General features: G+C 37.0%; 1 protein-coding gene across 7 annotated transcripts in view; it reads right to left on the bottom strand.

Moving 5' to 3' along the window:
- DMD (dystrophin) overlaps positions 1–22,034 on the bottom strand; it is a 2,449,111-nt gene that overhangs the window by 1,399,942 nt on the left and 1,027,135 nt on the right. For all 7 annotated transcript variants that reach the window (XM_060182733.1, XM_060182732.1, XM_060182735.1 and 4 more), the window contains 3 exons: positions 8,812–8,922; positions 8,221–8,394; positions 4,035–4,190 (listed from right to left, as the gene is read on the bottom strand). In XM_060182733.1, the coding sequence (XP_060038716.1) occupies positions 4,035–4,190; positions 8,221–8,394; positions 8,812–8,922 (441 nt within the window). The remainder of the gene's footprint in view (positions 1–4,034; positions 4,191–8,220; positions 8,395–8,811; positions 8,923–22,034) is intronic.

The following is a 22,034-nucleotide window of genomic DNA, read 5'->3' as shown; positions in this document are numbered from 1 at the left end:
ATTTATTAAAAGCTTAAATGCTGAAGCTGCCAACTCAATTGTCTTGACTTTTAATAGATTTATATACTCGTATTTGTCCCTACAGGGAAGTAAAAGAAATTGTCCTATAGACTCCATGGATTTAGATTCTCTATGGAGAAACAATATGTATCTTATACTATGTTTCTATGAATATTTTTCTATACACACCAAGTATAAAAATACTATAGATTCAGTGTTTCACAGAAATTTCAATTTCCCACAGCTGATGCATTGTTTATTGGGTCTTATTGCTACCTAGATAAGCAGGTCTTAATAAAGTAGGAAACACTGCCACCTTATGGAAACCTGAGTTCTACAATACTTGAAGAAGGCATGCATTTAAAATAGTGACATCTACAGTACAATGTTCCAGAAGTCATTATTTCAGGAACACATTCAAAATGTAGTCTAGGGCTGATGTGGGCATTGTTTCTTAAATACATTTACGTTAAAACTATGTGCAATCTGATTATGTATAGATATAGACTGTGTAGGAATGATCTAGGCATAACTGACTTTTTAGAAATACTATCCTTAATAGGACTGTGAACCTGAGATTAAGAGATCACTCTCCCTTGCTTTCCCTGCGTCTTTCTACTCCATCACGGTCACATGGAGGGCCAGTATAATGTCCTTGCCAGAACAAAAGAATATGAAAGATTACTTGATCTTGGATGCCCCAAACTCCAGTATGTATATCTGATTTGGCCATTTTATTGATTAAGCCTCCTAGTCTGTGGTATTTAATAAAGGAGGATTGAGCTAAAGAACACCTAAACATAAAATGTATTAAAAAAAAAAGGCAAGTGTATTAACAATCATAAAGATGATTCAAAACTAAGTCTTTATTTCACACAGATTGAGCAAATAGAAGACAATCTTTGTTTTCTTGGATTTTTTATCAACCAAATCAGATGCTTATGATTCTTAGATAATTTAAAAGCTCTGGGATGACTTTTGTTTGTACACAATGGGTAATATAATGTGACATACAGAAATTTTAGCATGTGCTCTAGAACTATCCTTTTTATCACTAAAGGTCTTGGGCCAGCAAACAGCACACTATTTATCCTAAATATAATTTCTTCTATTGGCTCAAAATTCTGGAGATTTCTTTTTCCAAAATAAGGATCCATTTGCTTGTTTATTGCTGGAGCACTCTTTAGTTATAGTTTATGGTGGGGCTAAGGATTAAACTGAGTGCCTTTGATGCATCATGCTTGAAAATCTTAATGCATAGCCAACATGCTGTCTGCCCACTACTACCCATTTTCTCAATATTACTGGCTGTCACTTGGTTAAAAAATCATAAACAAACACACAATTCACACATACTCGGGGATAGAGATTTACATTTTCATGAGGCTTCTTCATTCCTAAATAATAATCAAGTCATAACTCAAAGAGTCTTCCACAGTCTATTTACTTTTTTATAATTAGCAGTGATCCACTCTCTATTAAATCCAATAATATAAAGACCAAGACTGTGTACATTTCTCAAAATAAACTGTCCAGCAAGAATTTCTCAAATGCAACCTGAGAAGCTCCCATCTACCTAAATGAATTTCTCCTTATTTTTGGAAAAAGAAATCCACAGAATTGTACTAAAAAAGTCACATCAGTCCAGGTATATAAAATACCTGACTCAGGGGAATAGATGATTAACATTTAACAGATTGGCATCTTAGAATAAACATAGAATTTATTAAATAGGGAATACACAAGAAAATTTTAAGTTCATAATGCTTTGTAAAAGATAGAACCATGTATCAATTGTGTGCTTTCTCTCCATAACAATTTCCAGATCTATGAGCAGGTAAGGGTATCTACATTCTAGAGCAGCTTGGTGGGCTAACCAAATCATGGAAATGCAGTCCTTCTCATGATCATTGTCATTCCCAGGTATTAACTGTTTCAATGCTCATTGTTTTATGGCAATAAAAAGAAAATTAGCTTAGGACAAAAGATAACAACAAACTTTGTTTCAACACATGTCTTAATGGTCATTCATTTTAAAATATAAAAATAAAGAATGTGTAACAAAAATGGTTATTTACACCTTTCCACTGTAACATAAAACTTTCCTTCAGTGACTGGCATTTTGAGTAAGAACCTTCAAAACAAAACTCAGTCTATTTGGGAGTCAGGCGGTAGTGCAGCGGGTTAAGCACACATGGCACAAAGCGCAAGGACCAGGTGTAAGGATCCCGATTCAAAGCCCCAACTTCCACCTGCAGGGGGGTCGCTTCACAGGTAGTGAAGCAGATCTACATGTGTCTATCTTTCTCTCCTCCTCTCTCTTTCCCTCCTCTCTCCATTTATCTCTGTCCTATTCAACAGCTACGACATCAACAATAGCTACAACAACAATAAAAACAAAACAAACAAAAAAACTCAGTCTACTCAGAGAGAGGTGTTTTTTTGTTTTGTTTTTTTCTCTCCAGGGTTATTGCTGGGCTACGAGCCCACTGCTCCTAGAGGCCATGTTTTCCCTTTTGTTGCACTTGTTGTTACTTTTATTGTTGTTGCTACTGTTGTTGTTGTTGGATAGGACAGACAAATGGAGAGAGGAGGGGAAGACAGAGAGAGGGAGAGAAAGACAGACACCTGCAGATCTGCTTCACTGCTCCTGAAGCGACCCTCTGCAGATAGGGAGCCAGGGGCTCGAACGGGGATCTTTATACTGGTCCTTTTGCTTTGAGCCATGTGGTAGCTGTGCTACCACCCGCCCCCTTTTTTAATTGTCTGCTTGGTTTAATGGCTCTGAGCCAGTGTTTTCAGGCAGAAAGAGAAGGAAATAAAACCACCACAGCATCAGGGTTTTACCAATGCTTTGTAAGCAAGTAGTCAACTCTTCCGACTCAACTTAGTTTAACACTCTTTGTTGAAATGAGTTAGAATGACCCCAAATTTTATTTTCTGCCTTGAACTTTATGTCAAATGTTAACTCACTACTTATTCATCTTTGTATAATCAAAAGCAGAAAGACAGTGGCATTACAAAAAAAAAAAAAAAAAACTCCACATTTAAAGGCACTCAATTAAAATAAACACGTTAATTTATAAATGGCTATGCATGCTATTAATCAACCATTTGTTTCAATTAATACAAACAAACATTTTTGGTAATTATAAAGACAATGTGCTTATCTCTTACATAAAGCTAGCACAATGTATTAAAGGATAGAATCTTTTGTTTCTATTTTAGTACTTTAATTTTAGATGAGCACCAAGAAATAATTTGGATAATATACAATAATGGAATATAAAGACATTTAAACATTTACGCCACTGATTATTAATGTTGAGAATACATGTTCTTATTATTTTTATAATTACTAGCAGCATCGAGGCATGGAATCTAAACATTTACATAGGATAAATGTATAACTTGAGGGATCCATGAAATCCCACAGCTTTGAACGGGTTACATAAAGTGCTCTTTAACAGTGATACACAATTTTTCCTTACCTACTGCGCAGGACAAAAAACACAGAGCCAAGGGATTTGACGGGCAGGCTATCATGTAGCAGTATCATCCAAATGAGGGGAGTCATTTAAGGTTACCACACAGAGAAATATCAACTGTGTGACGCGCTAGCTCTATTACAGCTAAAGCAGAGCAGGCATAACATATCAGTTGCATTCGGACTAAATATAAATATCAGAGTTTTTAAAAGGCATCAACCCTCAAGTCATAATATGTAAATCCATACAATAAAAAGGCAAACTTAGAAGCATGAAACCAGTTCTAAAATCTCTGATGGACAAATATAAATCTCTCCAACCTTAGCATTTTTTAAAGTAGACTGAAAAAAAAAAAGACACTGTTGATTAGACATGTGAATGAGGCACTGAAATCTCTACTTCTGTTTTCTGTCTAAACTGTTTGTCAACTGAGACATATATGGTTCTGACTTTGGAAAGCAATGGTTACATAATTATTGTCTTGTGCTTTACAATTCACAAACAGGACTAAGCCACCAATGGTGGCTTTATCATTCATGGATTTACCTTTGCTCCCAGCTCATTGTAATGCAATTTCAAAGCTGTTACTCTTTCATCAAGTTCCTTAGGGTTTTCTGTCTGTTTCTTCTGTACAATCTGACGTCCAGTTTTTATCACCATCTCCACTTCAGACTTCACTTCACTCAGACTTTTATACAAGTTCTAAGTAGAAACAAAAGGCAAAAGACATACTAAACTGATTTCATACTATGGATACTAAAATAGTAACAATGCCAACACATCTCCTTACTTGTTAGTACACATTTACATTTTCTTTGACAACGAGAAATTAAAAAGGTAGGAGAGACAGAAAAAGAGACAGAGGGGCACCTGCCAAGGATCAGGGGCTTGAGCCTATATGTATGCTCATTGTATGTAACCAGGTGCACCACTGCCTGTCACCCGCTCCACAAAGATTTTTTTTTTCTTTTTTGCCTCCAGGGTTACCACTGAGGCTTAGTGCCTGCACAACCAATCCACTGCTTCTGGATGCCATTTTCCCCATTTTGTTGCCCTTGTTGCTATTATTGTAATTGCTGTTGGACAGGACAGAAAGAAATTGAGAGAGGAGGAGACAACAGAGAGGGGGAGAAAAAGAGAGACACCTGCAGACCTACTTCACCACCTGTGAAGTGACCCCCCTGCACGTGGGGAGCTGGGGGCTCAAATCAGGATCCTTGCATTGGTCCTCATGCTTAGTGTCATGGTGTGCTTATCCCGATGCTCTACCACCTGGACCCAAAGATACATTTTTATAGCTGAGACTCAGTTCTAAACATAGACCTTTGCTCTTGCTTTCATATATCTATTTAAAATCAACTACATATTAATATAGATACAATTTCTTTGACTGGCTTACCAGGCTGGGTTAAGAAGTAAAAACACTTCAACTTTGTATGATGACACCAGACACATCATATCAAGGTGTGTTGTTAAAATTCGGTGGCTCCAGCTGGCCGGGCTAGCTTTACGGGTGGGTAACAGAGACGACCAAAGACATACGGCTGGGCAGGGAAGCTGTATTTCTTTATTCAGGAACAATGATTCATAAACTAAACCAAACTAATCACCAAACAGAACTCTGCTGCCTCTTTCCCCACGGCGGCGCCAAACACTCTCGAACTCTGGAACTCTGGAACTCTGGAACCCTCTCGGGGTTTCTAGGGGCGGGGCCAAGCGGGCCCGCGAAACTAGCAGGACTGATCCAATTTTCTTGGCGGGGGAGAGCTAGAACAACCCAATGTAAAGCATACAACAAAGGTGTCACACACATTACCCTCAAGTCCATTGGATTAAAGCTACTGTAACTAGCAGGATGTGTGTGACTCATATATTTGGCAATCCAGCTCAAGTTGACAATAACATGTTCTAATTTTCCCTTTGCTCTCTTTTTACTATTTTAAGCATTAGAGTCCAATAATTCTATCTTTGAGATGGGAAAATAATCCATTTATCCATTCCCCCAAAAAATCAATGACAGGGTACTGCAAATGAGACATATAGGAATCTCATAGTACTGTAATGTAGCATCCCAGACATTTTCATTCTTGGCAACTTCATTTGTGCAGGGGGTAGAATCTCTACATTTGCAGACAAAAATTTCAATAGATATATAAAATGTATGAACAAGAAATGTGTGTATAGGCAATATCAAGTAAATCACAGTTGAAAAATAAACACATATAAAAATAGTTTGTAAAATTCAAATGTATACAACCACAAAGTAAACATTTACTTCTTCATGAAAGCATACTGTGATAATAAATCTTCATGGCATGACATAAGTCTCATAAGTCTAATAGTAATTCCATCCCTAGGGATAAATGTGTGTGCATATGTAACCAAGCATGTGTTACATAATAATTCACATATAAGTTTAAATAGTAATTTCTTTTTTCTTCTTAACAAAGCAAAGCTCAGCTCTAGCTGACAGTGGAGTGAGGGTTGAACCTGGAACTTTGGAGCCTTAGGCATGAGAGTCTCTTTACATAACCATTATGTTATTTACTCCTGGCTGACAATAATTTCTTTAATTTGCTCACATATGAATGAGAATCACAATGACTAAATTTATTCGTACTAAAAATAATGATGGCAGTAGGTAATTTAAAGGCTTCAAATGAGAAAAAAAATAATTTTATGCATTTAGAAATATCAAAGTCATTGAGGTCGGCAGGTGAGATAGCACAGCAGTTTGACAGCGACCTTTGTTTGTGAGGCCCCAGAGTTGCCAGTTTTAATTGCTAGTATCACGAAGGAGCTTCCTCTGTAGGCTGTGTAATGACCCCATGTGGGGCCAGGGCTTTGCTCATGATACAGTACATGCTCTACCAGATGAGGTAACTCTTAAGTCTGGGGTTTCTCTTTGAAATTAAAATAGAATCTCAATACTTGCTTCTACACTGAAATTTCGCACAAGATATTCTTACCCATTCTTATTCAGTGGGTAGAGACAATGTCAAGAAGAATCAGAAATATCCAGTCTGTGTTCAAGTTGGTAATTATTTCTAAGATAATATATGCATTTTGAAAGGAAAGATCACGATTTGATTTTACACAGTAGATAGTCTGAAGCAATAGACCATATCAAAGTTGTAACTAGACAACACAATAATGGTCTGACTGTATGAATTGGTTCTGGCATTTCATTTTGTTTGTCTCACCTATTTTTATAAAGACCTTTCACCTGTATAATCCTATTACTCCTTTAGACAATTCTTTCCCCCTTATGGCCTCAGATACTGAAGGACAGACAAGGAGAGACAAGGATAGTGAGACAAGGTCATACATCAAGCAATACTGTCTCACAATCCGTGGCACATGCCCTGATGCCAATCCTGATGTTGCCAGGTGATTCTGGGACCTCAAATATGGGTCTTTGGATAGGGAAAAATATATACTCTGCTGGGCAAGCTAACTACTTGTGCTTGGTTCTGGCATTTAGACAAAACTACTAATAAACTAAGCACATAATTTGAGCTGTTGGCCCCTGGGTTTGTCAATGCAAACACAGGCCTATGTGAAGGCAGGGCTGATCTTGTCTCTCATTTACTAACAGAACTGTTTGCTGAGGTACAATTATAAACCAGTTCTGCAAAGAGGATGAAGATTTTTTTCCATTTTAAATATTAGCTGTGGTGAGAGTGTACTTGGGAGGATTTGTTTTCAAAGCTTGTTGCAAAAGATATGTTTTGACATCAAATATTACAGGTTTAACTCAGCAGTACCTGCCAGTAACTATACATTATTATATTCAAATTTTATTCAAAACTATTTTGTTTATTTACCACTCTGTTCTGCATTATTCAAGCTAATATTATTATATCTTGTCTGTAGATTAATGTATCCCCTTTCAGGATGTCCACTGGAAAATACATTCACAGGGGCCGCATGGTGGCGCAGTTGGAGCGCACACATTACAATGCAGGAGTACACCTGTTCAAGCCACTGGTCCCCACCTGCAAGGGGAAAACTTGACAAGTGCTGACAAGTGCTGAAGCACTTGTGTCTCTTTCCCTCTCTTTATCTCCCCCTCCTCTCTCAATTTCTCTCTGTCCCTATCCAAATATAAAATTAATAAATTAATTACATTAATATATATTTACATGTATACTAGGATTAAGCAAAATAACCTTCTATATATTTTATAGAAAATTTTAGACTCAAGACAGACACTTATTACGGGGTCATTATTTCAGGAAAAGGGGATTTGTCTCTCAAAACACTTCTGTTAATTTTGTTCTTAACAGTATACAATTTGGGGGGCACAAGAAAACTCAAAGAGAAGGGTGACTGGCCAAGTCTTGAAGGTTGATAAAATACCCCGTCCACATGTCACTGTCTTAGTATCCAGTATCCAGGAAAGGTCTCACTCTGGAGAAGTTAAGTGCCAGTGACTACAAAATATATTATAATTGGTAAAAATTATCAGGCTGGGGAAACAGCAAAATAGTTATGCAAAAGACTTTCATAGCAGAGGGTGCAAACTCCCAGGTTCAATGTCCGGCCACATCAAACCTCAGAGCTGAGCTGTACTCTGTTTCTGTGTCTTTCAGTATCTCTCTCATTAAACTAAGTATTTTTAAAAATGTATCGAAGACCAAATTTCTCTTGCAATGAAGATCACAAAATACTTACTAATAAGAAAAGTCAGAGGGTAGCTGAACTTTTATCTGCTAAACCAGATACATACCACACAGTGATTCAGCTGTGACTGTACTACTTCCTGTTCAACACTTTTTGTGTCCAAAGCAGGCAAGTGCATCTTTACTTCATCTAAAATCATCTTACTATCCTGTAAACGCTGCTCAAAATTGGCTGGCTTTTGAAATAAGCGAAACTTCATGGAAACATCTTGTAATTTTTTCTGAAAAAAATTAGGAAGCACTGATTTAATATTTTCATCCAGTCAAAAACATTTTTGCTAAAAGTTTTCTATACTCATGAAGATACACAGAATAAAATTCTATTTTTGATATAATATATATATATATATTATATATATATATAATATATATATATATATATATATATATATATATATATATATATATATAAATAATCACTGTCTCCCATTATCAAGAACTAACTATTTGGTAATTGCTCAATAGTGTGAAAGAGAAAAAAATGGTTATCTTAAATCTTTTATCTCTAAAACAGAAATAAAAAAAGTCGACATCATTTATCTGTTGTTGACAAATGATGGAATGGATTCCATTATTGCTAATAATCTAACACAGTCTATGTTTCTGTGCTGAAATATTTATGAATGAGGGAGGCATACCTGGGCCCCATCAATTTGAGTCAGTACCCGCTGGGCAGCCTCCTTTCCCTGGTTGTGCTTCTTCATTTCTTCCAAGCTGATCTCATGACTTGTCAAATCTGACTGGATTTTCTGTTGGGATGATAACGTTTATCAGTCAACAAGCACAGAAAATGAGTGCAAAGAATAAGTCATTTTCCAAGAAGATGGAATCTAGAATCTCTCCTAAACAACTGACAACGCAGGCTCTTTTCAAAATGAAAATATGTTTATTAACCAAGCGTTATCAGAACTACAATGACTTAATTCTCTGCTGTTGGTATTATTGCAGAAAAATTAATTATCTGTTTCAGTCAATGATAATCAACGACCATCTTACATATCAATTTCAATAGGACATGTCTGTTTAACACATAAAAGTGATGATACATGAACTCATATTGGTACAAAAATGTGATTTTAACCTTAATTAAAAAAAAACCTACCTGTGTTCTTTCTTCCTTTCTTTTTCCTATTCTTTCCTCACCAAAACAAAACAAACAAACAAACAAACAAACAAAAAACAACTACCTGTGGCAATGATAGAATCTAATGTACTGACACCTTGTGGAGGATGGTGGAGGCCTTACATTGATGATGGGGATAATGAACCTATCACAGGAAGATGAGAAACTGTACTCAAGTGATGACGGACATTTCAACTACTATTTAATTTTAAAAAGGGAAATAATTAGGAACTCAAATATGGAAAATGTTGGCTACTGATCATCATGCTACCAATCTTTGTCCAATTTCAGTTAATTGTAGTAAGCTTTAAGGATATAAGAAAGGAAAATGACTCAATTGGAGTTGCTTTTTCTGAAATACTTAACTTCTTGCTAAGATTGATTCTAAAGCCCACATGAAAACATGTAAAACTTATATTGGTCAGTAAGGAAAAATAGTGATTTTATCAAAATTTAATCCAATGCATGTCCTGCATTTCATCTGCTATGATGGGGGTGCTAACAAAACGTGAATTTCTGCAATGTGCAGGTAACCACATCATGAATTCATTGCCTTCCTTCTGCCAGATACACAAAAAATGGTGCCTAAATTATTCTAATTTAAAATACTGGGCTAATGTGGTGGTGCACCCACTTAAGCTCACATGTCACCATGCACAAGGACCTGGGATCAAGGCCTAAACCACACTTGCAGGGTGGAAGATTCATAAGCAGTGAAGTAATGCTAACCCCGCACTTATCTCTAAATTATAAATTCTATGTTCTCACCTCCATTTGTCTCAGTTATTCTCTATTCTGTTTCTATCCAATAAACACATACTTACAATAAAAAATAAAATTCAGTCTATGTCAGATTATCATAAATAATTTAGAGAAAATGGGAGAGATTAACATATAGGATAGTGCCCATAAAATTTTCATGCAAGGCCATCTATATAATGCATATTAATCTTGGGCAAATTTGCACCAGTAAGACTCAATTCTATCTGTCAGAAAAGCTATGAAGTAATTTTGCATATTAAAACATAGAAAAATGCCATGCCATTTCTGACTAATATAGTACGTTTTACTATAAGCCAACATCAATTTGCTTAGCTGTTACTACAGACAATAACAACACTGTAATGGTTTAATGAGGTTTAGACTTTGCAAATGGAAAAAAGCAACAGAATTAATTAGGGTGTAAGTATTAAAATAAACATACACCTGAACGGTGTCTCTTTTATTCTTATGGTTTTAATGTTTATTATATTTAACAACACAGAAGAGAAATTGAGAACAGGGGAGGGGGGGAGAGAGAAAGACACCTGCAACACTGCCTAAACATTCATGAAACTTTCTCCCCTGCAGGTGCAGAACCAAGAGCTGGACCTTAGGTTTTAGCGTATGACAACGTGTGTTCAACTGGGTGTACCAGCACCCAGCTCCCCATTAACACTATTTCTTAGCATATCTAAGAGTTTTAGCAGAAAAATTATTATTAGTTAATGAGATCTATGGCAGAAAATAAATTCAATTGAATATTCATGAAATTAAATTTTACTTCAGAGAGCTTCCTTATTGACTGAATCCCTTACTAGCACGCACATAAAATAGTATTGCTGCCAGGAAACACAGTGCTTGGACATAAAGGATGTGTATTAATGTCTATTATGATTCAGAGTTAGAAATGTTAGAGAAAATCGTATGATGTTTGGTGGGCTTATGTATGGAGGAGAGACATTTTATAGGGGAGTTATTGTATTTCACAGAAAAGAGGCTGATAAAGTAGAAATATAAATAATATGACCAGATGGTTGAGAATCTGGTAGAATAAACAAATTGCTTTGTACAAGGACCCAAGTTCAAACCCCTGATTTCCACCTGCAGGAATGAAGCTTAAGGAGTGGTGAAGCAGTGCTGCAAGTATCTCTCTCTTTCTCCCTCTATATGTCTCCCTTCACTCTCAATTTCTCTATGTCTCTGACCTAAATACAGATTTTTGAAACTCTGATTAGTATTTCTGTATAAGCACCGCTTGCTAACCGAGTGTGCCACTGGAGCTCCTGATTAGTATTTCTAAGAGCCACTTAGGTTTTAGTGTGTGGGGGGCCACAACTTTATAAACAGATAACGTCACAGAGAGAGGCAGAGAGAAAGCGCAATGGGCGGGGTGCCTGGCCAGCTGTGAGGTACAGGGCCACATGGTAGGTTGTAAGGTTGTATCACACACACACACAAACTCTAGGGCTATTCTCATATATGCTCTCTCTCTATCTGTTTAAGTGAAAAAGTACATTACTCTTTTTCAGAGAGAAGGGAACCCCCTGCAGGTGGGAAACAAGAGTTCTAATTAGGTCCTTGCCCTTGATAATATGGGCCCTTAACCTGGTGCACAGCCGCTTGGTCCCCACAAATTTATTTATTTTTTTATATATATTTTTTAAATATTTATTTTATTTATTCCCTTTTGTTGCCCTTGTTGTTTTATTGTTGTAGTTATTACTGTTGTTGTCGTTGTTGGATAGGACAGAGAGAAATGGAGAGAGGAGGGGAAGACAGAGAGGAGGAGAGAAAGATAGACACCTGCAGACCTGCTTCACCGCCTGTGAAGCGACTCCCCTGCAGGTGGGGAGCCGGGGTTCGAACAGGGATCCTTATGCCGGTCCTTGTGCTTTGCGCCACCTGCACTTAACCCGCTGCGCTGCAGCCCGACTCCCCAAATTAATTTTTTTAAAGAGAACAGATACAGAGAGACCACACCAGAGCATCACTCTAGCACATGTGATGCCAAGGATCAAATTCAGGAACTTATGGTTGAGGGATCAACATTTGATCCTCCAGCCAGGACACAAATCAACCTTTGTTTTTAAAAGGCAGGGGAGGCACAATGGAAGGTAGAGGGGAAAAGTAAATAAATCAGGGCTTCCCTAGCCATAAGCTCCCTTGGTGTTGTCCACAAATTACTTTGCAGAGCAAAGAGTTAAAAACATGGCTTCAGATATGCTAACCATACATTTTACAGGCTGGGCCAAATTCACAGTTTGACTTGCAAAACATTTCTATCTCCTCCAAAATGACCTTCATTTTAGCAAATCCTCATTAATGAACTCTGTGTGCACAAATGTCTGCAACATTAATATTTAACATATCTACCTTATTAGATTGTTGTAATGATCGAGATAAATAATGAAATGGCTTTAGAAACAGAACATAGCCGCATGCTACAATTCATATGTTAAATGGAAAGGTAAGAGTATGGAAGGCCCCTTAATCGTTAATTTCCAACTGGAAACTGGTATCAAGTACTATTTAGAATATTTGGAAGTGGGGGGTTGGGCAGTAGCACAGCGGTTAAGTGCACATGGCAAGGACCCCAGTTCAAGCTCTAGGCTCCCCGCCTGCAGGTGTCTTTCTTTCCTCCTCTCTATCTTCCCCTTCACTCTCGATTTCTCTCTGTCCTATCCAACAATGACAACAACAACAACAACAACAATAATAATAACAACAACAACAATAAAACAACCAAGGCAACAAAAGGGAAAAAAAACAGCCTCATGCCCCAGAAATAACCCTGGAGGCAAAATAATAATAATGATACAAAAATAAATAAATAAATTAAAATATCTGGAACTGTTCCCAAAGAGCTAAACTGTTACAGTGGCATAAAGCACCACAACCAAACCACTAACTGCCAGTTGATTTTAATTCTCTAACTTTCTAATCTTGACATCCCTTCCCATATTTGACTGGTACATATTTTGTGACTAAGTCTCAGTGGAAGTGAATAATTTCATCCCATACTTATTCAAAATCTACAAGACAGATTTTTTTTTTTGGTAGCAGGACTTTCTGAGGACAGAAGGAGGATTTAACAGTGGGAAAAAAAGCCTACAGACAGTTATAAATTCTGTGCATAAAATACAACAGAATGTTCGAAGACAGGTAGTATCACCACTACTTTTCCATTATTTCTATAAATTAATAATCTCATGAATATTGAATAAACCCTGATATGTGGGTTTATACTGAGTAATAAATCAGGGAATAGGCTGCAAAGTTAGAATTTTCAAAGGGGTCTGGAAATTATTTCCAATATAAATCATCTGATATATCAAAATATACAATTATATCTTACATGACTGATTTTGAAAGTTCAGACTGTTTACATAAATAGATAAATTTTTAAAAAGGAAAAAATAATGAAGATAAATTAAAAAAGAGTATGAATTGTATACATATGGTCTCTATTTTGATTGAGGGCAATGTATATGCAAGACAGAGTAAGGCAGTGGTTCTCTCATTAGTTTAGAAATTAATATAAAATTCAAATCTATAAAACTATGTGATGTAAAATACCACTTATTATTTATTAACAGTAAGTTTAAGACACAATGCTAATAGGACCTTGGGAGCTTGTTTGAGGTTCTAGCAGGAGAACACAGCTACTCGTATACCCTACCAAACAAGTCTGTCTCTATTCAGGGAAGGCCATACTCTTCGACCGAGCGCACAGTGGTGAGGGAGGAAGGGGACACCCGCGTAGCCAGCCAGATCAGCCAAATCAACCCTAATGATCAATGAGGTGACAGATGTCGCAGCCAGATCGCCCTCACATCCAAGAAACATTGCTAATAGGCTGGAAATAAGACTGACGGGAAAAATCCCACCTCTAGAAAACAGCAATATTCAAAAGTCCTGCTGGATATGCTTAATAGAAGAAAACAAAGGCACAAAATATGAAAGAAGGGATAACAGAAATGATACAGATAAAGAATGTCGTAGCTGAACTAAGGAAAAAGAAAGAACAAAATTAAAAAAAAAACTGAACATAGAAAAAGAGAGAGAGAGAGAGGTATACGGGACAACACCAATAGGAACAAGTGCCTTATACAGCCAAAAAAGAGAACAAAGAAGAAATAAGTGTTTAAAAATAAATAGGTAGGAATCCCCTCGACTCGGATACGTAAAGAAATAGACTAACAGAACCAGAAGACTCTTAAGAGATCACAGAAAAATTTTTCTGGATCGGGCTGTGTCTCATGTGGTGCATCTGGTTAAGCACACATACTACTATGTTCAAGGACCCTCACAAAGATCAGAGTTTGAGACCCCACTACAGGCGTCTCACATTTTCCATCTCCATTCTCCTCCGCCTCTTTCAAATTCTCTGTGTCCTAACAAGTTAAACAAAAGAAAAAAAAGAAAATGGGAAAAAATGGCTGCAAGGTGCAGTGAATTCATAGTGAATACAGCAATAACCCTGAAGCCCCAAAATAACTGAGCCGTAAATAAATTTATTTGATTAAGTACATTATGGTGTCTTTTTATAGGTCTTCCTACTTGTTTGCTGCACTTATTGAATCAATGTAGACTATTGTGCACTTTTAATTTAAGATGCATACATACAGTCTAAAGTGAATTATGTCGAGGTGGCACTGGCTGAATTGATTTGGTCGAGATCAGCAGATTCAGTATCAAATGGTAAGGATCAAAAGAAGCATGAAGAAAAATGAGAAAAGCCCCAGGAATTCCAAGACTGGGAGAAATATGGGATTTATAGAGAATGAGGAAGGTGTCTTGCTATCTGAGAGATTAAGAAGGTACCAGATAATTATTATAACTAAGTTATATGGGAGCTTGTTTTACTTTGAGAGTCCCATGGTTAGGATTTACTGTACCATACAAGACCTTACCATGATGTATCTAAATCTAACCCTGCCAGATAACTACAAAAGCTGAATTTCTGGTCCTATTATGACACCGTCTTCCCAGACAATGCTTTTTCTTTCTTTTTTTTTTTTTAAGGAAACACTGACAAAAGCATAGGATAAGAGGGGTACAACTCCACACAATTCCTACCACCAGAACTCCGTATCCCACCCCCTCCCTTGACAGCTTTCCTATTCTTTAACCCTCAGGGAGCATGGACCAAAGGTCATTGTGGAATGCAGAAGGTGGAAGGTCTGGCTTCTGTAATTGCTTCCCCGCTGAACATGGGCATTGACAGGTCGATCCATACTCCAAGTCTATCTCTCTCTTTCCCTAATGGGGCGGGGTTCTAGGGAATCAGAGCTCCAGACACACTGATGGGGTTGTTGTCCAGGGAAGTCTGGTTGGAATCATGGTAGGAACTGGAGCCTGGTGGCTGAAAAGAGAGTTAACATATAAAGTCAAAGAAATTATTGACTAATCATGAACCTAAAGGCTGGGGTAGTGCAGATGAAGAGTTGGGGGGAGGTCTCTGTTTTGTAGATAGCTAGTAGGCATATTTTAGTTATATTCCAAAGGGCCTGTGGCTATTCTAGTTTTTTTTCCCCTGAGCCTGAAATGTGCTATACAGGTGGATCCTAGTTATTCCAGACAATACTTTTAATCCACTTGCATATTAGCTATCGTAGTCAGGGAAAAATTAGTAAAGTCATGGACCCTTCGGAATATATTTGAAATAGACTTCATAGCTTCTAACAACAAGGAGACCTCAAATCACATCTGCTATATTCTTACCTTTAGGTTACTGATTATTAAACATTTTTTTCTGCTTTATATCTTAATGCTTTTCAGCCACCAAGTCATAGATGCTACTATGATGCCAACCTGACTTCCCTGGGAAAAGGACCTCACCAATGTGTCCTAGAACCCCACCTCCCCAGAGTCCTACCCAACTAGGGAAAGATAGAAACTGGCTGGTGGTGATTAGGGAATAGGGTGGTAGCGCAGTGGGTTAAGTGCAGGTGGCACAAAGTGCAAGGACCAGCTTAAGGATCCCGGTTTTAGCCCTCCGCTCCACACCTGCAAGGGAGTCGCTTCACAGGCGGTGATGCAGGTTTGTAGGTGTCTATCTTTCTCTCACCCTCTGTCTTCCCTTCCTCTCTCCATTTTTCTCTTTCCTATCCAACAATGACAACATCAATAACAATAATAACTACAAAAATAAAAAACAGGGCAACAAAAGGAAATAAATAAATATTTTTTAAAAAGAAACATGCTGGTGGTATAAACTGACCTGCCAATGGCCATCTCCAGCAGAGAAGCAACTGCAGAAGCCAGACCTCCCACTTCCAGCACCCCATAAGGATCTTAGGTCTAGACAGAAGGTCTAGATAACCTTCCAATGGATGGGATACAGAACTCTGGTGGTGGGAATTATATAGAATTGCACCCCTCTTATCCCACAATCTTGTCTAGTGTTCTTAATTAACTAATAAAAAATAAATAAAAAAGTAGAACTGAGTCCCTGAAATAACCCAGGTTGGGAAAAAAAAAAAAAACATCCTAGATTGAATCTCCCAAAGGCACGCAATAGTTAAAATGGCAAAGATGAATAATAAACAGAAAATATTCAAGGGGCTGTTTGGTGGTGCACCTGGTTAAGTGCACATATTACCAAACCCAATACGCAGGTTTGATCTGCTGGTCTCCACCTGCAGGGGGTCCACTTCCCAAGTGGTGAGTAGGTGTCCTTCTCTCTCTCCCTCTATCTCCCTGTTCTCTCTCAATCCTATCTAATAAAAATTATAAAATAAAAACGGAAAAAATGGCTACTGGGAGCTGTGGTTTTATAGTGCTAGTACTAAGCTGCAGAGATAACCCTGGAGGCAAAAAAGTCTGTGTGTGTGTGTGTGAGAGAGAGAGAGAGAGACAGAAACAGAGACAGAGAAAGGAGAGAGAAGGAATTCAAAGTAGCTACAGATGAAATAAGTTTCACCTACTAGGAAACTAATAAATATAATTTCAACTTTACTTAACATTACTGAAATCCAAATTAAAACTACTGAGATTCCATCTCACACCTGAGAGAATGAGTTACATCAACCAAACAGGAATTGGAGAAGTTGTGGAGAAAAGGGAAATCTGTTTCACTGCTGGTGGGATTGCAAACTGGTGCAGCCACTTTGGAAGACTGTATGGAAAGTCACTAAACAAATAAAAATTAAATTACCTTATTATCCAGCATTACAACTCTCAGGCATTTATCCAACCAACACTCAAATAATAATTTGAAAGGATATAAGCACCCCTATGTTGATAGCTGCATTATTCACAATAGTCAAGGGTGAGACCCGTCTAAGTGCCCATCAACAGATGACTGCCTAAAAAACTTAATGGGAGTATATATATGTGTGTGTGTGTGTGTGTGTGTGTGTGTGTGTGTGTGTGTGTGTGTGTGTGCGCGCGCGCCGCTTGCACATACCTGTATAGTGTAGAATACTACTCTGTCATCAAAAAAGTTGTTATTGTGTCCTTTGAGACTAAATGGAAGCAACTGGAGGTGACTATGCTTAGTGAAATAAGAGATGAAAGACAACTACGAGATGGTTTCACTCATGTGGAATCTAGAGATCTTATTCACATGAATTTGCAAAAAAAAAAATAATAATAACAGAAGCAAGTTATTTGTAAGACTTGTGAGAACTATGGTGGTTATCCTTGGGAAACAGGAGGGTGAGAAGACAGTACTTTGATGGTGAGTGTGGTGTAGAACTATACATACAATGTCATCTTACAATCTTGGTAGCTTGATTGGAGGGGAGCATAGGCTACTCTTTTATTATTTTATTTTAATGTATTTATTTATAAAATGGAAACAATGAGAGGACCATAGGATAATAGGGGCACAATTCCCAGCACCAGAGCTCAGTATCCCATCCCCTCCCCTGATAGCTTTTCTATTCTTTAACCCTGTGGGAGTATTATACCACTGACCAAAGGCTATTCCATCTCAAGTCTCTAATTGGGGAAGGTTGCCCTCTTCAATGAACCGCCAAGCACGAAGCTTCTAGAAGGACGCACATGGAGTGATGAGGGAGGGGACAGCCACTTAGTCAGCCAGATCAACCAAATCAACCTGGGTGATCAATGGGTTGACAGATGCTGCAGCCAGATTGCCCCCCCCACCTGTAATCATACAATCTTGCAAAATACTATTAATATCAAGTAAAAATAAGAAAGAAAGGGAAAATTATGCTGGTAGGACATATTCAAACATTCAAATGGCAGGGGCCTGGTGGTGGCGCACCTGGTTGAGCGCATGTATTACAATGTTCAAGGACCCGGGTTTGAGCCCGCAGTTCCCACCTGCAGGGGGAAAGCTTTACAAGTGGTGAAGCAGGGCTGCAGATGTCTCTCTATCTCTCTCCCTCTTTACTACCCCCTCCCTCTTGATTTCTGGTTGTCTCTATTCAATAAATAAAGATAGTAATAAATAATAAAAATTTAAAAAATATTCGAATGGCATAGACATGCATCCAAGAATCCTCTATCCTCTGAGATCAGTGGTGTGGTTTGATGGACTGATAAAGATGCGTTGAAAAAACACAAAGGAATCTATAATATCTAAATATATATTGAAAACACATATAAAATTGTAAGACAGAATGATGTCACCCAGAGAAAGCACACAAACTAAGAAAAAATCAAATAATCCAAATAATGGGACCTTGTGACTCTTGAATGAAAACATGTGACCCAAAAAACTGGAGGGATGCAAAGGTGAAGGGTCAAATGACCTTTGCTGGAATGACATTGGTACTCAAATGAATGCAGTAAGCTTGTTTCAGAAATGTATGGAGTTAGCCTGAAAAAACAATGGTGATAAAATAGGCAATGGCATCTGTGGTTCAGAATACACATTATAATCCGCAATGGCCTGGGTTTAAGACCCTGGTGCCCACTGGCAGCAGGGGAACTTCATGAGTGAAATAACAATGCTATAGGTGCCTCTTTTTCTCACTCCTTCTGTTTCTCTTTGCCTCTCAACCTCTGTGACTTATCCAAAATAAATGAATAGATAAATAAATATACAGTTAAGTAGATTATGGATTTTGAAGCCAGTAATACTTGAAAGCATATTAAAAATAAGTAAACTGTAAAGAAGAAAAATCAGTGCTGTAGTTATATGATTTTGTTTATTGAAGATTTTATAATAGACTACTATTTGGGCAATATAATATCTGATATCATATAGTTTAAGAAATGTACTGTGTATTTTAAATATGAGACTGAGAACCCAAACCACCAGTCTCTTTGGTGCAAGGGATCAAATGAGAAGCCCCAAGCATGCAACTCCTTTGCTCTACCTTCTGAGCTATTTTCCTGGTCCTTTTATATTCACTAGCATTTTCTAAGAGACAACACACTTAAAACCTCATATTTTAACACTAAAAAGTTAGTTTTTAGAGTTTATTTCCTACAACTAAGCAACTCCAATTAAAGCTGACTCACACAAAGGCTTTCTATTTTTGAATAACTGTAACGATATAAAGAAAGTAAACAGATTTTCATCTGATTTAGAATCAGAGTCCCTGCTGTCAAATCAATGGCCAAGGCTAGGCAGTGGGAAGCTAATTACTTCCCTGTGATTCAAAATGTAAATGAAATGAAGTATGCTGAAGACTGCTGATCTACAATTCCATTTACATAGGAAAAAAATACCATGCTTCTTAGAAAGTTATACCCACTGGATACCTTTTCTTATTATCTGTGGCCATTTTACACTAGCAAATATCAAACAAATTCAAAAGACAGCAGAATAGTTTGCCTATCTGGAAACTGAAATTTAGTAGCAGAACTACCAGTACACCACATGGTGGAAGCAGATATCCACAAATCGTGACAAGTTGTGTCTAAATAGACATTTCCTATGACTACAGAAGATAGGGAAGTTCATGTTGTTGAATTCCTTATGATGTAAACAACAACAACAACAAAACATATATGGCTTGGAAAGGAAAAGCTGAGTGCAAAAAATTTTAAAATACAGTGAACTTTCCATGCGAATATGAAATTGATAATTGCACTGCTTTTATGTCCTTCTGGTGTCACTCTTAGTAGGTCCTTTTCCTGAACGACTGTACCTACATTTTTATTTCACATCCAATCCTTTTATTGGCTACTTCCTTTTTTCAAGGCATTTCAAACTAAGCTTTGGGAACTGCTCGGCCGAAATAAATAGGAGTACATGATGACACTGCTTCAGAAGTAATTCCCTTGCTGTCAACTTTAAAAAAATATTTTAAAAAGAATGTTTCAATACGTTTTGGGTGGCTTACAGTTTCCAGTATTATATAGTGCTAGATTACAAACAGAAAGCTGAGAGATATTTTGAAAATAAGGCTGTGATCAAAAAGACCTGGGGAATGGATTTGTGCTAGTTAGTAATCTCATCTACAGTCTTTAAGACAGATTTGAAATTTTTTAATATACTTCTTACTTTCACCGGAAATTTTCAGAGAATTACTATGTGTGATGACTTTGTACTTTGGATTTTCTTTAAGAGAGAGTGAGAGACAAAGACAGAGAGACAGAGAGGATAAAGAGCACTGTTCAGCTTTGCACAGTTGCTACAGGACATAAAAACTAGAGCCTCCTAGGACTCAGGCATACTCTATCAGAATAGTCTAACTACCAAGCCTGGAAGTGAAACTTTAAATTTGAGAAAATCAAGCAATGAGTACAGTGTTATTAGAATCAAATATTTTACATTTCACAAGCTTATAGAATCCTATATTCATATCTAAATTTAAAAACAATTGGAAGGTCCCATAAATTTGAAACCGAACAAGATTTTTCTTTTAAAAGTTCCCGTGTTTCCTAAGATAGTAATACCTTTTGGCAAGCTGAAAGCTGATGATTATATTTTCCTTCTACACATATCTTTATATATTTCAGGTTACAAATTAATAAATATAATAATGTGTATGAATTTTGTTCCAAATTTTCTTTATTTCATCCAGAAATCTGTTACTTACAAGTCAAACAATCCTCCAAATTTATAGCACTAAATATTTTAAATGAAAGTGCACCTATTATGTCATTACATTTTAATATAACAAAAATTGTTTTGAATTATTATTTATTACTAATTATTTATTTTGGATTTAAACAAAAATTCAGAGGATGACAGAGTAAGTAAGACATGGAGTGAGGAGAGAGAGAAAAAGTGAGAGAGAAATAACTGCAGCCCTGCTTTATCACTCAAGAAGCTTTCCCACTGCAGGTGGGTGGGGAAAGGAGGTTTGAACCAGGGTACTTACATGTGAACTCAACCAGGAGCATCACCACCCAGTCATCTTTACTTTGTAGTCATGAAATCCTTGCCAATTTAGTAGCAGTATCCCTAATCTACTATGCATTTTATGAATCCTGCCAACATAGTTTTCCATCTGACACAAAGCAAACAGTCATAGAAGTACAGTCGCTGTGAATGAGCAAGTTAACTTGGCTTACTTGGGAAGTGTGCATGATTTGTGATTCGCACTACACTAGTTAACAACCTGAATGTGTTGGGGAGTCTTTCTATCTGTAAAAGGCTGAGTTGGAACACTGAAGTTCGAAAACATCAACAAAAAATGAAAAACGCAATAGCTAATCTATATAACCTGGCTAGATAAAGTACACACACTTGAGATTAAAACCCTAAACTATGTTAATAACTAGTCCTGTGTACAATACTTACATTTTACTACAATGAAAAAATATGATATACATGGTTTAATTGTTTGTGGTTTGAATTGCATAGAGTCAAAATTATATGAGTTTACATGCAAGTGTAACAAAATTGTTATTAAGTTGGAAAACTACATGTCTTTTAATTCACTGTAAATATTAAATGCTCATTAATAAAAACTATTATATAACTTGTGATTTCATGGTAATGAAAATAAATTGATATGAAATCATGCTTTTAAATATATTGAAAACATTCTTTGTGCAATATACTTTTCTATTGTTTATCTCGAAGGCTAAAACCTTAGAGAA

The sequence above is a fragment of the Erinaceus europaeus genome, chromosome X (genome assembly GCF_950295315.1).
Source record: "Erinaceus europaeus chromosome X, mEriEur2.1, whole genome shotgun sequence".
Classification (NCBI taxonomy): Eukaryota; Metazoa; Chordata; class Mammalia; order Eulipotyphla; family Erinaceidae; genus Erinaceus; species Erinaceus europaeus.
This window is presented reverse-complemented; position numbering and strand designations above follow the sequence as displayed.